Source organism: Amblyraja radiata, chromosome 32, assembly GCF_010909765.2.
Source record: "Amblyraja radiata isolate CabotCenter1 chromosome 32, sAmbRad1.1.pri, whole genome shotgun sequence".
NCBI lineage: Eukaryota > Metazoa > Chordata > Chondrichthyes > Rajiformes > Rajidae > Amblyraja > Amblyraja radiata.
Window position 1 is genome coordinate 22,004,657 of NC_045987.1, and position 16,971 is coordinate 22,021,627.

Genomic DNA, 16,971 nt, shown 5'->3' on the forward strand with positions numbered 1-16,971 from the left:
TGAATCATTTAAATCGTCCAGATGTTGTTGTTCCCACTTTGCAGTCACAAATTAATACACAATGTAGACACAAGGAATTGCAGATGCTGAAACTTTGTGCAGAACACAAAGTGCTCGATTAACTCAGAGAGTCAGGCAGCATTGCTGGAGGACATGTATAGGCAACGTTTCTAATTGAGACCCTCCTTCAGACTGATTGTAGTTGGGGAGAGAAAGCTGGAAATGAGGCAGGCGCAGGACAAAACCTGGTACATCGAGAGCATAGGGGTCCCGCGTGGCCGAGAGCTACCCAGTGGGGGGCTGCCGAAAATGAAGGGAGAGTCCACGAAAGGCCACAGAGATCAAAGGGGGGACCTGGCAGAAGGGCGTCCAGAATGAAGGGGGGACCCGGTAGGGGGCTGCCAGGAACGCAGGGAGAACTGGTGCGTGGCGCCTGCAGGCAGAAGATAGGACTGTTGTAACTTTGTCGCCACCGCATATGTAGTGACTCTTGTGTATTGCCTACGTGAGGTCAGCTGTACGATTTTACTGGATTGTATGCAAAACAAAGCATTTCATTGTACCTAGGTACACATGTGACAATAAAGTATCATTGATTTGAATAATTGAATCAAGGGTTCATTAGATACAGGTGAGGGGGGGTTTGATTGGCAGATGAGTGGGCAGGATGGCAGAGATGAAAAGAAGACGAAAGGGTGACAAATGGAGACTAAAGGAGACAGAAAGGAGACAAGGAGATAAAAGTGAAATGTAAAGCCAGAGGGAGAAACATGGGTTGAAAGACATGGGGCATGAAGGGGGGGGGGGGAGGGGGAGCAGGGGTGGGCAAATGGGAGAATGGGTGCGCACCAGGGTCAGGGAAAAAAAGGCGTTGGAGGGGGGGTAAAATAAAAATAAAAAGAATGGGGTCGGGTGTTGCCTAAAATTGCAAATTGTAGGTTGTAAACTACCCAGGACATGGTGTTTACAAGTTGCCACGAGGTAGTTCAGAAATCACTACTGTAACAGAGGAGGTTAGAAATTACCTGACTTGCACTCTTGTCTTTGAAAATCTGCATATCAGCATCTTTTTGCTGCATCAAAGACTGAAGTTCAGTTATTTCCATGTTTTGTTTACCTATCTAAAACAAGTTGGGAAAAGTATTCAGTAAAAACATACCACCAAACATTTCTCTGTGTTAAGAATTGCTGGAATTTATTATTGGAGATAATTAGATTTTCTATTGCAGTGGATACCTGTCTTTCAAACGTTCCCACAGCCTCAGCGTGGCTGGTCTTAGCTTCCAACAAATGCTCCTGACTTTCTTCCAATTTTTGTTCCAGATAGGATTTCTGCAGAGCACACTTAGAGGTTAACAAAGTAATAGAATCACACTTCAACTCCAATTTGATGGACATAGACTGCGTTTATCAAAGAACTAAAATAAAAAAAACTTGAAAGCTGAGAAAGGAAATTACAGAGGTACACGTAGGATCATTGAAAAAGGATCCAATCAAGCAATAGAAAGGCCTAAATCGTTTAATTATTGCAATTTAAAGTTGCCGTTGTGTGAATCTGTACCTCTTTAAGCAGCTCTTGTACATGCTCATCCTCAGAGTAATTTCCCTCGAACCTTTTTTCCAGAGAAAATACTTTTGCCTGTAGGTGCTCAATAACTCTTCTCTTCTCCTCGGTTTCCACAGATGCCTATTTACAAAGAATAACAGGGTTGCAATGAGAAGCTAACTGCAGATTCATTAATGTCACTGAAAATGTTAATTAGATACACCTGTGAATCACAACGTACGCAGCACTGTTTTCCTCCCTTACACTGTTATTTAAAGCGTTAATGAGAGTTTCCTTTCTTTCATTCAAGGGATGTGGGTTTAGCAGGCTGAGCCAGCATTTAATAACCCGTCCTTTGTTGGGTGGTGAGCTAACTTCTTGAACCGCTGCAGTCCCTCAGATGTGGATACACACACACACACAATGCTGTTAAGTAGAGAGTTCCTGGATTTTGACCCAGTCACAGTGCGGGAAAGGCGATCTATTTTCAAATCAGGATGGTGCTTGATTTGTAGGGCAACTTCCCGGTGTGGTGTTAATTTATCCCTGACATGTTGGAAATAAGAATTTTAGAATTGGTCTCTTTAGGAAATCACGGTGGTACACAAAGCATGTCAATTAATTGAATAAGTCAATTAATGCAACATTTATGTACTTAAGATTGGCAGGCCTGAAATCCAACTGCAGTTCATTAAAGGTACACAAAATTGCTGGAGAAACTCAGCGGGTGCAGCAGCATCTATGGAGCGAAGGAAATAGGTGAAGTTTCGGGCCGAAACCCTTCTTCAGACTGATGGGGGGTGGGGGGGAGAAGGAAGGAAAAGGGGGAGGAGGAGGAGCCCGAGGGCGGGCGGATGGGAGGGTGGGAGGAGACAGCTAGAGGGTTAAGGAAGGGGAGGAGACAGCAAGGGCTAGCAAAATTGGGAGAATTCAATGTTAATGCCATCCGGACGCAAGGTCCCCAGGCGGAATATGAGGTGCTGTTCCTCCAATTTCCGCTGTTGCTCACTCTGGCAATGGAGGAGACCCAGGACAGAGAGGTCAGATTGGGAATGGGAGGGGGAGTTGAAGTGCTGAGCCACCGGGAGGTCAGGTTGGTTATTGCGGACTGAGCGGAGGTGTTCGGCGAAACGATCGCCCAACCTCCGCTTAGTCTCCCCGATGTAAATCAGCTGACATCTAGAGCAGCGGATGCAGTAGATGAGGTTGGAGGAGATACAGGTGAACTTTTGTCGCACCTGGAACGATTGCTTGGGTCCTTGAATGGAGTCGAGGGGGGAGGTGAAGGGACAGGTGTTGCATTTCTTGCGGTTGCAACGGAAAGTGCCCGGGGAGGGGGTGGTGCGGGAGGGAAGGGAAGAATTGACGAGGGAGTTGCAGAGGGAGCGGTCTTTGCGGTAGGCAGACATGGGGGGGATGGGAAGATGTGGCGAGTGGTGGGGTCACGTTGGAGGTGGCGGAAATGGCGGAGGATTATGTGTTGTATTTGCCGGCTGGTGGGGTGAAAGGTGAGAACCAGAGGTACTCTGCCCTTGTTGCGAGTGCGGGGATGGGGAGAGAGAGCAGTGTTACAGGGTATGGATGAGACCCTGGTGTGAGCTTCATCTATGGTGGCGGAGGGGAATTCCCGTTCCCTGAAGAACGAGGACATTTCCGATGCCCTGGTATGGAATGTCTCATCCTGGGAACAGATGCGGCGTAGGCGGAGGAATTGGGAGTAGGGGATGGAGTCTTTACAGGGGGCAGGGTGGGAAGACGTGTAGTCCAGATAGCCATGTGAGTCAGTGGGTTTGTAATGTATGTCGGTCAGGAGTCTGTCGCCTGCGATGGAGATGGTGAGGTCAAGGAATGGTAGGGAAGTGTCGTAAATGGTCCAGGTGTATTGGAGTGCCGGATGGAAGTTGGTGGTGAAGTGGATGAAGTCAGTCAGTTGTGTGTAGGTGCAGGAGGTGGCCCCAAAGCAGTCGTCAATGTAACGGAGATAGAGGTCGGGGATGGGGCCCTGGTACGTATTGAACAAGGATTGTTCAACGTACCCGACAAAGAGGCAGGCGTAGCTGGGGCCCATGCGTGTGCCCATAGCTACGCCTTGTGTTTGGAGGAAATGGGAGGAGTCAAATGTAAAGTTGTTGAGGGTGAGGACCAACTCCGCTAAGCAGTTCATTAATCCTCTGTACAAAATGCACACCCCTGGGGATAAAAAAACAGATTAGTCTCAGTTGCCATATCTCTTATTGAATAGCCTAGTAACACACTCTGTGTTGTGTGTAAAGAATTGCTTGATAGGTCAATCTGGCATAAGTTGCATGCAAATCTGTGCAGGACAACTTGACAAATTAACAAAATATTTTCATGTGAATTCTTGGTTTAGTTTAAAGATACAGGGCAGAAACAGGCTCTTCGGCCCACTGAGTCCATACCGGCCAGCGATCGCTGCACATTAACACTACCCTAGACACACTAGGGACAATTTTACATTGGAGCGTGGGAGAAAACCCTCGCAGATGACGGGGAGAACGTACAAACTCCGTACAGACAGCACCCGTAGCCAGGATTGAATGGCAATGTCAGGCAGTAGCTCTACCGCTAAATCACCGTGCCGCCCACTTTGTTTTTCATGGTCAGAATTAAATAAGAGCATTTTATCTAACAAGGAACTTCTTTAGATCATACATCCACATGCCAGGAAATGTTCTGTTTGGACTATTGCCCATTCCATTATGACACCAATGTCAACTCACTATGCTTCAACAATGATCTACTTCAGCAACCTTTCAGAAAACAATTAAATTAACCAATGTCTTACAAAGTGGCAGCTTGATTTGAGAGGTTAATTTTCTTACACATTTTTTTAAACGGAGATAGTTAGGGCAGGTACTATAACAACTAAAAGACATTTGGATAGGTACATGGATAGGATTTTTTTTAAACGGGCAGATTGATGCTACGAAAGAGAATTTTCATTAGTTTGTACTAATCACAACTCGGTATTTACTATTTATTGTCTATATGAGCTGCCCTGTACAATTATTTTTTTTATTATTAGGACATGCAGTTGCTATAGAATGAGAAATAATATATTTAACTCAAATTTAGGATCTAAGTATGGGAATTGTTTTTGCTTTAGCCATGAAATATGTTGATAGAATAAGAATTTATGTTTTCTATAAAATTTATGTTTTCTATTGCTGCATGCCACAGGTTTTATCACAGAATTTTACACAGGCATATTTACTAGTTTTGTGATAAATCTAAAGTTCAAGCAAGCAAAGAAATTAAGATGCTATTTGGCTGGAAGTAAAACATGAATGTAAATAATTTGTTTTCAAAAGTTTCATAAAAATGCAATTCTGCTGATGAATGATTTTGTTCTATTTGAAACAGTGCATTAAACTACTATACCGTAAAATATAGCACAGAATGGTACAGCACAAGAACAGGCCCTTCGGCCCAAGATCTCTACATTGAACTTAATGCCAGATTAAACCAACCCCATCTGTCTGCACATGATCCATATCCTTCCATTCTCTGCCTGTTCTTGTGACTGTCTAAATGCCTTTTACACGTCACTATCATATTTGCATCTACCACCATCTCGTTGGCCCATCCCATTTCACTATTTGTGTACAAAACAAATGTGCCTCGCACTTCTCCTTTAAACTTCCCTTCTCTCACTTTAAAGGTACACCCTCAAATATATGACATTTTCACCCAGTGAAGATGACTCTGACTATCTACCCTATCTATGCCTCTCATAATTTCATCAACTTCTATCAGGTATTCCCTGAGCCTCAGAGAAAACAATTCATATTTGTTCAACTTCTCCTAATAGCTAATATTCCCCAATAAGGAGAAACAGCCTGCTGAAATGCTTCTGCACTCTCTCCAAAGCCTCCATATCCTTCCTGTAATGTGGCGACCAGAACTGCACATATACGCCAAATCTGGCCTGACCAGTTTTATACAACCACAACATGCATTATACCCAATGCAATACCTTTTGTAAATCAGCTGAGAATCGCTGGGTCACATCTTGTAATTCCTGAGCCCTCTGTTCCAATTCAGTTATTTTCCCTTCTGCACTTCTTTTTGTTGCCACCAGTTCCTCTCTGTGTGATAAGAAAATAAAATCAACAGGAACTTTTTTCAAAGTTACGAAACAAAGAATTGCTCACAAAAATGTATAAGAAATTAATAAGAGTTTTGTGTTCTTTTGGTCTAACAGCACTTGGCATCATTTCACACAAAATAACTTTAAGCTCATGCTTACTGCAAAGTACATTGTGGATGCTTAAAGTTTGTTTAAATAAAGTAGAAACAAAAACTAGAGCATGTAGTTCTGTTCAGTTTGCAACTGATGGGTTGCTGCAATGGCAGAGATTACATTTTTGCAAGATAATAAATAATAGCCCAGACTGCTCCTTGAATTTAAAAACTAAGCCCTGAAGCTGTCCCAATGTATGGTTCAATAATTATCCTTCCACTTTGCTGTCAGCTAGCACACAATCCATTGTAAGACTTTGTTAAGCATAACCTGGCTGTTCCATTTTCCCATATTACACCATAGTATTTCAGAGTACCAGTCGTACTCTTTTCCTATATTACATCATAGTATTTAAGAGTACCAGTAAATATACTTCACTAGTAATTAATTTATTTTGAAACACTTTGGAACATTCTGATGTCATGAAAGATCAGCTGTAAATGAAAGTTCCCTATTCCTTTACTTTGGAATTATCATAGTTTATGTGTAAGAATGCTGGAAACTTGGTCAGAGGCATCCCATCATCCAATACATATTGGATAGAAACTTCCCACTTTAAAAAAAATTGCAACAACACTCCTGCTTCTCAGCATAGGACATTTACAATAACTTGTCTTTACAGCAAAGGACGCTAAGGAATTTAATAGCAGTCATCAGATAACATTGGACACCAATCCACATTGTGTGATATTTTGAGATATGACCACAAAGAGGTAAGTTTAAAAAAGCAACAGGAGAAAGAAGAAGTTGAGAATGAGATGTCTAAAGAGGGATTGCTTGTTTGATCATAGAAACTGGTACTGCAAATAAAGAAGTTCTCTAATATAGTACTGGTATTCCAATGATCGAGAACAAAATTAATGTGATAAGATATTACTTCACTTTTTTCTGATAAATGCTATATATACACTTCTGTCTCAACAAATTGAATAAAACCGCAATCATAGAAAACGGAGAAAATGTTTCAATTTTATTCAGAAAACGACTGCCCACATCGGCATGTCCTGTTATATATTGCTTCAAGCCGCTTTTGGCTATATGAAATTACTGGTAACACTGATGATATAGAAAGGTGGACAACGTGTAAACAGAACTAAAGATAATACACAATGGAGAAGACTTCACCAAATAGGAAACTAAGAGCGCATGTTGGAAATTTGGGCACAGAATTGCAGACCTTGAATTTGCATCCATTAATGTAAAGCTGAGGCCCACTTCCATATCCTAGTTTCTCAAATATATTTTCAATTTGCAAAACCAAAGATATTTTTTTATATACCCCTGAAGTTCTTCAAGATCCTGTTTTATGTAGAGAACTCCCGATGAACAGTATTACTACAAGTAAGTTACTTACTACAACTAACTACACCAACGATATTCCGATGCCCTTGGTTCCAGAGCCTTGGCGGATTATACGTTTTGCCGGACTAACAAAGTTCACGTAATAATAATTCCGAATAATAGTAATATGGGTTGTTGTCCCCGGTCGACATGTTGATTTACCCAGAGAACAAGGGAGAAGATTTTCTCAGTCATCCTCAACGCCCTGATAATTTGGAGGTAATATTACAGGTGTACTTCACGTTCAATTAGAATAAGTATGATCAGAAGTATCAGGTTCATTTTGAATCAATCAAATTTGTACAATTTATGGAAGAAAGAAATATTTCATAATATGATTAATGACATTTCCTCCAAATTGTTTTACCTTTCCTTGGTCATGTCTTCGGTTAAAGTCGCTAACTGCTGCAGCCTTTGGTTTAGGTTTGAAAGTTTCTGTTTGGAGACTTTCAGCTCCTCTTTGGTTTGATCTAGTTCTGTTTTCTGTTCTTCAAGTTCTCTTTCAACTGTTGATAACATTTCTTCTTTTTGCAGGAGCTATAAAATAGATAAGTTTTAGCTCTAACCACAAAGAACGTTTTAATGCAAGATTAAGTTCACAAGATTACAACATACTTTACTACTTATACTTTTAATCGATAAGTCTGAGATTGTGGTAATTCCCCAAACTATCAGACATCAACAGAATTATGAGTGCTCCTTTCTAGAAAAGTAAGAGGGAGATTCACATCTATAATTCCTCGTGCGTCATGTTTATTCAACTGATTGCAATCCTTTAGCTGAAACTAGTTTATCCTAATAGAGAAAACTTTTTCCGAAAAATGACAAATCAACATGCTTGTCTTAGTGGGTGACTTTAATTTCCCCATTATTGGGCCTGGCTCTCGATCTTGTTCAGGGCCAAAGATTTAGACAGGGCAGAATTTGTGAGGTGTCACCAAGAGGGTTTCTTGAAACAGTATGTGGACAGTCCAACCCGAGAAGGGAACATACTGGATCTTCTGTTGGGAAATGAGCCTGGCCAGGTGAGTAATGTTACAGTGGAAGAGCATTTTGTCGATGGTGATAGTCGATAGTGATCACAGCGCATAAGTTTTAAGATTGTTTTGAATTGGGAGAAGGCTAGACCTTGCGAGAAGGTACTAAATTGGAACAAGGCAAACTACACCGTTATTAGGCAGGAGCAGGAAAGGGTACACTGGGAGCAGTTGTTATTAGGTCTGTCCACATCTGATATGTGGGAGTCGTTGATCAAAGTTCAGAACGGGTTGGTTAGTTAGTAAGTTTGCAGATGACAACAAGATTTCTGGTGTCGTGGAGTGTGAGGATGCTTGTCAAAGGTTACAGTGGGACATAGATCAGTTACAGAAATGGGTGAAGAAATGGCAGGTGGAGTTTAATCTGAGCAAGTGTGAGGTGTTTGGGAGGTCAACCGTAAGGGGAAATACAGTTAATGGCATGACTGAACAGCATTGATATACGGAGGGATCTTGGGGCCCAAGTCCATAACTCCGTTAAAGTGGCAACACAAGTAGACAGAATAGTAATGAAGGCCTATATATGCTTGCTTACATAGGTCAGGGCAATGAGTATAAGAGTCGGGAAGTCATGATTCAGCTTTATATGACTTCCCGGCTCTTATACTCATTGCCCTGACCAACGAAAGCAAGCATACTATAGGCCTTCATTTGAAGTATTATGTGCAGTTCTGATCACCCCATTCTAGAAAGGCTATGGACGCTTTGGAAAGGGTGGAGTGGAGATGATCAGAATGATGCCTGAATTAGTAGGTATTAGCTACAGGGATTAACAAACCATCTTTCTCACTGAAATAAAAAAGAGCAGAAAGTTAGATGCAAATTAATTTCTGCATTTAGAGGGATGTTTCCACAGGCCCGTGGGCTACAGCTAACACTGCTAACCTGTTAGCAATACGTCCCACCCACTGTTAAAATCTGGTTTGAAGGGTGAAATTAATTATTCCAAAAGACTGTCTGCTTCCAAGTCCTATCAGTACAACGTAAGTCCACAATGAAGTCTTCCAAAAAGTGGAAGTTTGCAAGAATATTTATTTCATATACCATATGTTTGACTTTGGCAAGTTCCTGCTGCTGAAATCCATCCAGTTCATCCTGTTCATCTCGTTTCTGAAACAGATTCAAATTCTCATTCTTCATCTGCTTCAGCTGGTTCTCAAATGCTGTCTTCTCCTAAGAAATGTATTAAACAACAAAAGAAGACTATTAAAAAAAAAATGAATGCTGTTTTATTCATGCAATTATACATAAAAAGGTCAATGCTATCAGACAATCCTAAAAGCCATTTTTTTTTTTACAAAGACCGTGCATGGATTGGCTGATATCAGGATGGGTATTGTTTACAGACTGTAACTCAACATACAACAGGGCAGCACAGTGGCGCAACTAATTGAGCACCGTCTCACAGCCGCACAGACCCTCCTGACTCCAGGTGCTGTCTGCGTGGACAGCACGAGTCTCCTCCATGTTTTCTCCTCCATCCCAAAGACATGGGTTAGTAGGTTAATAGGTTACTGTAAATAGGTTACTGTACCTAGTGAGAGGCAGAATCTGGGGGGAGTTGATGAGAATGTGGGATAAATGTAGGATTGGTGTAAATGGGTGGCTGATGGTCGGCACCAGACTCAGTGGACCGAGGGACATGTTTCTGTCCTGTATCTCTCTATCTTATGGGCCTATGATCTTTTGATGCACAGACCTGAAAGAAGATCCTATTCTTATCAGATTTGACCTGGATTTTTCTCTCTGGTGACCCCTGTTGCACAGTTATCTCCGAACTGCAGTGATCCAGCAAGCTAATCACAAAGGTAATACTTGGATCATTACCTAACACAATTGAATTGTCATATAATCATGTGACAGAATGATCTGGGCTTTGCCAGATATCCATCTAAAAGATATCCCGCAAAGGTGCCAACTGGTATATCACTCAGCATTCACAATCAATGTGACTAAAGTAGGTTTGATGATTTAGATAAGGTGTTAGTTAATTTCACCTTAGAAGGATGTGGAAGCACCATGCCTGGCCCCATTAGCCTTTTAACCCATAATAGAGTATCTCCTGTTGAAAACTGTACATATGTGTACCTCAGAGGAACACAGATTCGGGTATAATAATTCTATAGTAGCACTGCCTGATAACACTCAGTCCAGTGAAGGATAACCAACAGGTATCACAGCTGCACATGCCAGAACTAGGCCCCAACATGTCACCAGGTGAGAATTTCCTGCCAGAACATAACGCTCAATATGTCTCCAATTCGTGAAAATTAATGGATGCTGCTGAGAGTTTTATCGCAATTTAACAAGTCCTTCCTGCCTCGCTGTTCACATTCCCAGATTTCCTCTCTCCTTTTAGTTTAGTTCAGAGATACAGCACGGAAACGGGCCCTTCGACCCACCGAGTCCACGCCGACCAGCAATCTCCACACACTTACACTACTCCACTCACACTAGTGACACTTTACAATTTGATCAAAGACAATTAACTTACAAACCTGTACGTCTTTGGAATGTAGGACTACACTGGAGCACCTAGGGAAACCACACGCTAGTCACGGGGAGAACATACAAACTACATAGAGACAGCACCCGTAGTCAGGATTGAACCCTGGTCTCTGGCACAGTAATGCAGCAACTCTACTGCTGCGCAACCATGCCATTCTCATAGGTTCATAAGTGATAGGAAAAGAATTAAGCCATTCAGCCCATCAAGTCTACTCTGCCATTCAATCATGACTGATCTATCTCTCCCTCCTAACCCCATTCATCTGCCTTCTCCCCATAACCCCTGACACCTCCTTTGGTAATTTCAGTTTTAAGACATGGAGTCATACAGAACGGTAACAGGGCCATCAGCCCAACTCGTCTGTGCCGACCAAGATGCTCCATCTAAGCTAGTCCCATATGCCTGCGTTTGGACTATACCCCTCTACACCTGTACAAATGTCTTTTAAATGCTGATATAGTATCTGCTTGAACCACCTCCTCTGGCAGATCATTCCATATACCCACATTTTCTGAGTGAAAATGTTTCACCTCAGGTTTGTATTAAATCTTATCACTCTCACCTTAAACATATGTTTTCTAGTTTTTGATTCCCCCCCATACTGGGTAAAAGACTCTGTGCATTCACCCTATTAATTTCTTCATGATTTTATAGACCACTATAAGCTCAGCCTCCTGCGCTCCATGGAATAAAGTCCCAGCCTGCCCAACCCCTCCCTATAGCTCAGACCTCTCAAGTCCTCGTAACTTCCTTGTAAAGCTTCTCTGCACTCTTTCCAGCTTGAAGACATCCTTCCTGGTGACCAAAACTGAATACAGTATTGCAGATCTGGCCTCACCAACGCCTTGTACAATTGTTACCTTATGTCTCAACTTCTATACATCAATACCCTGACTAATGATGGCCAATGTACCAAAAGCCTTTTTGACCACACTATCTACCTGTGATGCCACTTTCAGGGGAGTATGTACTTGTATTCCGAAATCCCTCTGTTTTATAACACTCCCCAGGGCCTACCATTGAATGTGAAGGTCCTGCCCTGGTTCAACTTCCCAAAATACAACATCTCACACATCTGCTTTAAACTCTATTAACCATTAACCATTCCTCAGTACACTTGCCCAGCTGATCAAAAGCCTGTGGTAATTTTTGATATCCATCTTCACTATCTATGATACTCGCTGTTAGGAACTGTACTCGCTGGAGTTGAGAATAATGAGGGGGGGGGGGATATCATTGAAATCTACCAGCTAATGAAAGGCCTATATAGAGTGGACGTAAAAAGGATATTTCCAGTAATGGGAGAATGTAGAACTAGAGAGCACAGGCTCAGCATAAAAAAGGTTGTACCTTTAGAATGGAGATAAGGAGGAATTTCTTTTGCCAGAGCATGTTGAATCTGTGGAATTCTTTTCCACAAGGCTGTGGAGGTCATGATATTGGGTATTTTTAAGAGATGCATAGATTCTTGAGGACGTCAAAGGTTATGGGAGGAAGAGGGTTGAGAGAGAAAAATAGATCAGCCATGATTGAATGGCGGAGTAGACGTGATGGGCTGAATGTCCTAATTCTGCCACTCACTTTGGTGTAATCTGTAAAGGTTACGAATCATGCCTTGTGCATTCTCTTCCAAATCATTGATATAAACCACAAACAGCAATGGGCCCAACACCCATCGCCGAGGACACCACTCGTAACAGGCCTACAGTCCAAAAAACATCCTTCCACCACCACCCTCTGCTTCCTTCAATGAATGTATACAGTTTGGTTGCTCTCTCTGGATCCCAGCTAACCTTCCAGAGCAGCCTACCACGTGGAATCAAAGGCTTTATCTGTCTTCTCCTATTTATACCTTCCCTCAACTGACATTTTGTTATTCACCTGCTTCCACCACCATGATGTCTGACATTCATTCTCCTCTCAATCCTATCACCAACTTTCCACTTTGTTCCCTTTTCCCCTTCCCAGTTCTCTGCAACTTACTTGTTTTTATCTATTTTCACTGTTCTGATGAAAAGGGAAGTGAAAAGGCAAACATAACTTAACTGCTCATTCAAGCATTGAGAGAGGAACATGCTGAGCATAAAGTGAATGCCCACTATTTCCTGACAGATGCTGACAACAGATCCTAGCTTGCCACAAAAACAGCAAATCTTAAACATAAAAGAGACACAATAAGCTGGAGTAACTCAGCGGGTCAGGCAGCATCTCTGGAGAAAAATAATAGGTGACGTTTCAGGTCGAGACCCTTCTTCTGACTCGGTGCTGTCTGATCCGCTGAGTTACCCCAGCTATTTGTGTCTATCTTCCGTTTAAACAAGCATCTGCAATTCCTTCCTACAAATTGTGAACATTACAGTTTCAACCAGTTATGTTGTCATTTTAATTTAATTGGACATTTCATAACATAGATAAAACTATAAAAAATTTGGGAAAATCCATTACCTTTTCAAGAGTAGAAAATGTCACCGTCCATTCCTGAAAATAAAAATAATTTCTAAATGAAAACTTTAGACTTTGGATACAGCATAGAAACAGACCATTAGGCCCACCAAGTCCGCACCGATCACCCCGTACACTAACACTACAATTTACAGAAGCCAATTAACCTACAATCCTACATGTCTTTGGAGTATGGGAGATTCCATACAAACAGCACCCCTAGTTAGGTTCGAACCTGTAAGGCAGCAGCTTTGAGCCACCGTGCCATCCTTTAAGGATAGTCCAAGGGTCTCCAATGAGGTACATGGTAGTTCTGTACCATGTTCTCATGCCACTTTCTCATCCATTCCTCAACACATCAGGGGTAATTTACAGAAGCCAGTTAACCTACAAACCCCCACATCTTTGGGATGTGGAAGAAAACCAGAACTCCAGAAGAAAACCCACGTGGTCAAAGGAAGAACATACCAATGCCACACAGACAGCACCCGAGGTCAGGATTGAACCTAGGTCTCTGGCGCTGTGAGGCAGAGGCTCTAACAGATGTGCCAGTGTGCTGCCCTGTTCAAAAGAAAACTCAAGACTTAAAATTAATGTTAAAAATGTAAAGGAATCTCCTGATTGTCATGAACATTGTCACCTAGACATTTCTTCTTCAGCTCCCGCAAGCAGTTTAAAGATAGAAAACATATATATTGTCATCCATGGTGCATGAAAGCACAGGTTGGCCACAGTCCCAATATCACCACTGAAAGTAGATAGCTTGCTGGAGCGGATGGCGGAGTTAAAAAGATATATTAGTTTAGAACACTTATCAAGCCACTGATGTGTTTTGTTTAAAGATCAAAGAAGTTGATGCACTTTTAGATGTACAATGAGATGTTGCTCAGTGAGAAGGTTAAAGTGATGCACTAAGAAAATTCCCTTTGACAGGAAAGTAGAATTATCTATCGTGTTATTGTTATATTGTTAGAGTAGCCGAAAATACACCCACTGTGGCCATGCATAAGGCTGAATGGAATTTGCAATATTAGAATTAAGTTACCTGATCCTTCTCTTCCAAGGCCAGAGCCATTGTCTCTGCCATTTTAGCCCTGTTGGCATGATATGCCTCGTTCTGTTCCTGTAGCTTCCTCATTGAGGCTATTTGAAATTTGAAATACAAAATATTCCATATTACCACCAGGCAGTAAAACAAAATTCCACAGCATAGAATGTATTTAAAAATTAACTACTTACTTGAAAGCAATTAAAACTGAGCAACATATTTTCAATGCAAAGCACAGTAAGAATCCATTAATCCAGCATTCTCACAACTTTGGTGATGCTGAATTAACCACTTTACCAGTCTATCTGATGTTTTTACATTAATACTTCAACATGCTTTTAATTCATATTTTAAAACAATATTACATTTTTGAACTGTTAAGTTTTAAGAAAGTGTGGAAACTGCAGTTCCAGAGAGTGATCAGAGAATAAGAGAACTGGGACCCAGGGGAGTAGAAAGGGAGCAGGGAACCAGGGGAATAGAAGGGAGTGTGGGAACTGGAGCCCAGGAGAGCAGGAAGGGAGCAGAGAACCAGGGGAATAGGAGAAGGGAGTGTGGGAACTAGGACCCAAGGGAGTAGGGATGAAGCGCAGGAATCAGGGTTCTGATGAGTGGAAATCGCAAGCATCACCTGCTTCTTCTTCTTACGTATGGAATGCACAGCCTAAAGTTGGAGGACAACTTGTTCTATTTGATCTTATTTGATTGTGCACGCCAGGTTGATTGCATTCGTTGAAACAGGGACCACGTGAAGGTTGCAATCTCCCACCCCATCACCTGCTAAGCCGATGCCAAACCACCATGATCAGAATGGGCAGATAAGCAGATTGTCAAAGCTACTACATTTTGCAAATGTTCTTCCAGTTTTGTACAATTAAATTGTTTTTATAGTATTTAAAGACGTGAAAAGGTAATTTCTAAATGTTTTGGCTTTATTTTATCACTCATGGCAGAAAGAAACAGATTAGCATCTGAAAAACTAAGCAATTGAATAAATCACACAGAAACAATAAATGTAATGTACGTACAATCCTGATGTTTCTCTAAGGCAATTTCAAGCTTCTCTTTCGTCTTCTGCAAATTTCGCAGCTGCTCGGCATAATCTTGTGTGAGGGGAGAAGGGACGCAGGCCAGGAGATCAAAACAAGCAAACAAAGAAAACAAAAACACAGGATATTCATGAGTGGAGGGCAGAAATGATTTTCTCCAACAGAAAATCATTGCTGTTAAGGAGAAGATGCCTTTTTTTGATGGCCTCCCCTTAACATGTTAATGGTAAACAGAAAGATCAACTTTCCAATTAACAAACACAGCATACCAGGGAAAGTAAATGGTTGAGCATATGTTGGAGCCTGCTGGGTTTACAAAGTTAAATGAGCTGAAACAAATGCACGACTAGAAGAAACACACTGACTGCAATCTATGTGTAACATCTCGTTTCAGATTTTTATACCAGTAGTCATTGTTTGAACTTGTAATACTGTATTAAACCTTCGGAAAACATGGTAAATTTGATATGGATTTAGCCAGATATGACAATATCCTCACAACAGTGGATTAAAATATTTTTTTCTTCTATCAATCCAACAGAAACCATATTTCTGTCTGAAGGAGGTTTCCGAACTGAAACGTCATCTATCCATGTTCTCCAGATGCTGCCTGACCCACTGAGCTACTCCAGCATTTTGCGTCTTTTTTTGTAAACCAGCATCTGCCGCTCCTAGTTTCTACATCTAGAAACCATATTTCAGTCTGCAGCTGCCAGACAAGTTATTCCAGAACAGACACAACACACGCATGTGCCCCACAAAGTGGAAAACTGCCAGGTGTGTGCCCTGTCCACAAAAACAGAGCAAATCCCATCTGTCCACTCTCAACCGTTACCAAAGTGATTGAGGGTGTCACTGCCAGAACCACTGAGCTCCAGACCTCATTGTAGCCTTGGTCAATGTGGTCAAAAGAGGTGAGAGTAACTGCTCTTGATATCATGGCAACATCTGAACAAGTCAATAGGAATCCATGACGCACATGCTCATTCCTTTGCACATGTCTGGACCAAAGATTACTTGATACTTTTTGGTCCAAACCTGAATATCGCCGATGTCTTGCTGCACGGGATACCTCTTTACCTGAGGCATTGCAGTTGGAGCTGAGCATCACTATCTTTGTTGGAAGGATATCCACTGACGACACACCTGAACACTGCTGGCCTAGGATTCTGCTTCAATGTTCTGGGGCTAGATTATTCTCCAACAATCACTACCATCATCCTTTGAGCCACATATAATTCCAACCACTACCGCCTCCCTCCCATACTCCCATTTATGAAGAAGAATCGGGCGACGTGGTAGCGCAGCTGTAGAGTTGCTACCTTACAGTGGTAGAGACCCGAGGTCGATCCTGACTACGGGTGCTGTCTTTACGTAGTTTGTACGTTCTCCCTGTGACCATGTGGGTTTTCCTCGGGTGCTCTGGTTTCTGCCCACACTCTAAAGACATACAGGTTTGTAGGTTAATTGGTTTTGGTAAAAATTGTATATTGTCCCTCGTGTGTGGTGTGTGCTATTGTAACGGTGATCGCTGGTCAGCACGGACTCGGTGGACCAAAGGACCTGTATCTGCGTTGTATCTCTAAACTAAATTAAACTAATCTAGCCAAGATAACCTTGCCTCCCTTTCGAGCAACTTAATGGTGTAATAATCTTACTGCTTTTTCATTAGCTCTGAACAAAGCATAATTGTCTCAATTACTACACACGACATATCTTTTTAAAAGGGTGAGAT

The 16,971-nt window shown here is 41.8% G+C and overlaps 1 protein-coding gene across 4 annotated transcripts in view; it reads right to left on the reverse strand.

Annotated features, from left to right (window-relative positions):
• Positions 1-16,971, reverse strand: part of golga1 (golgin A1) — a 69,855-nt gene that overhangs the window by 28,017 nt on the left and 24,867 nt on the right. Inside the window, exons 4-12 of one of the 4 annotated variants that reach the window (XM_033048619.1) lie at positions 15,216-15,290; positions 14,185-14,282; positions 13,143-13,175; positions 9,233-9,361; positions 7,519-7,688; positions 5,544-5,655; positions 1,562-1,687; positions 1,237-1,332; positions 1,026-1,121 (exon numbers count right to left, since the gene is read on the reverse strand). In XM_033048619.1, coding sequence (XP_032904510.1) covers positions 1,026-1,121; positions 1,237-1,332; positions 1,562-1,687; positions 5,544-5,655; positions 7,519-7,688; positions 9,233-9,361; positions 13,143-13,175; positions 14,185-14,282; positions 15,216-15,290 — 935 coding nt within the window. The remainder of the gene's footprint in view (positions 1-1,025; positions 1,122-1,236; positions 1,333-1,561; positions 1,688-5,543; positions 5,656-7,518; positions 7,689-9,232; positions 9,362-13,142; positions 13,176-14,184; positions 14,283-15,215; positions 15,291-16,971) is intronic. The other 3 variants (XM_033048622.1, XM_033048621.1, XM_033048620.1) reach the window with 3 other exon arrangements.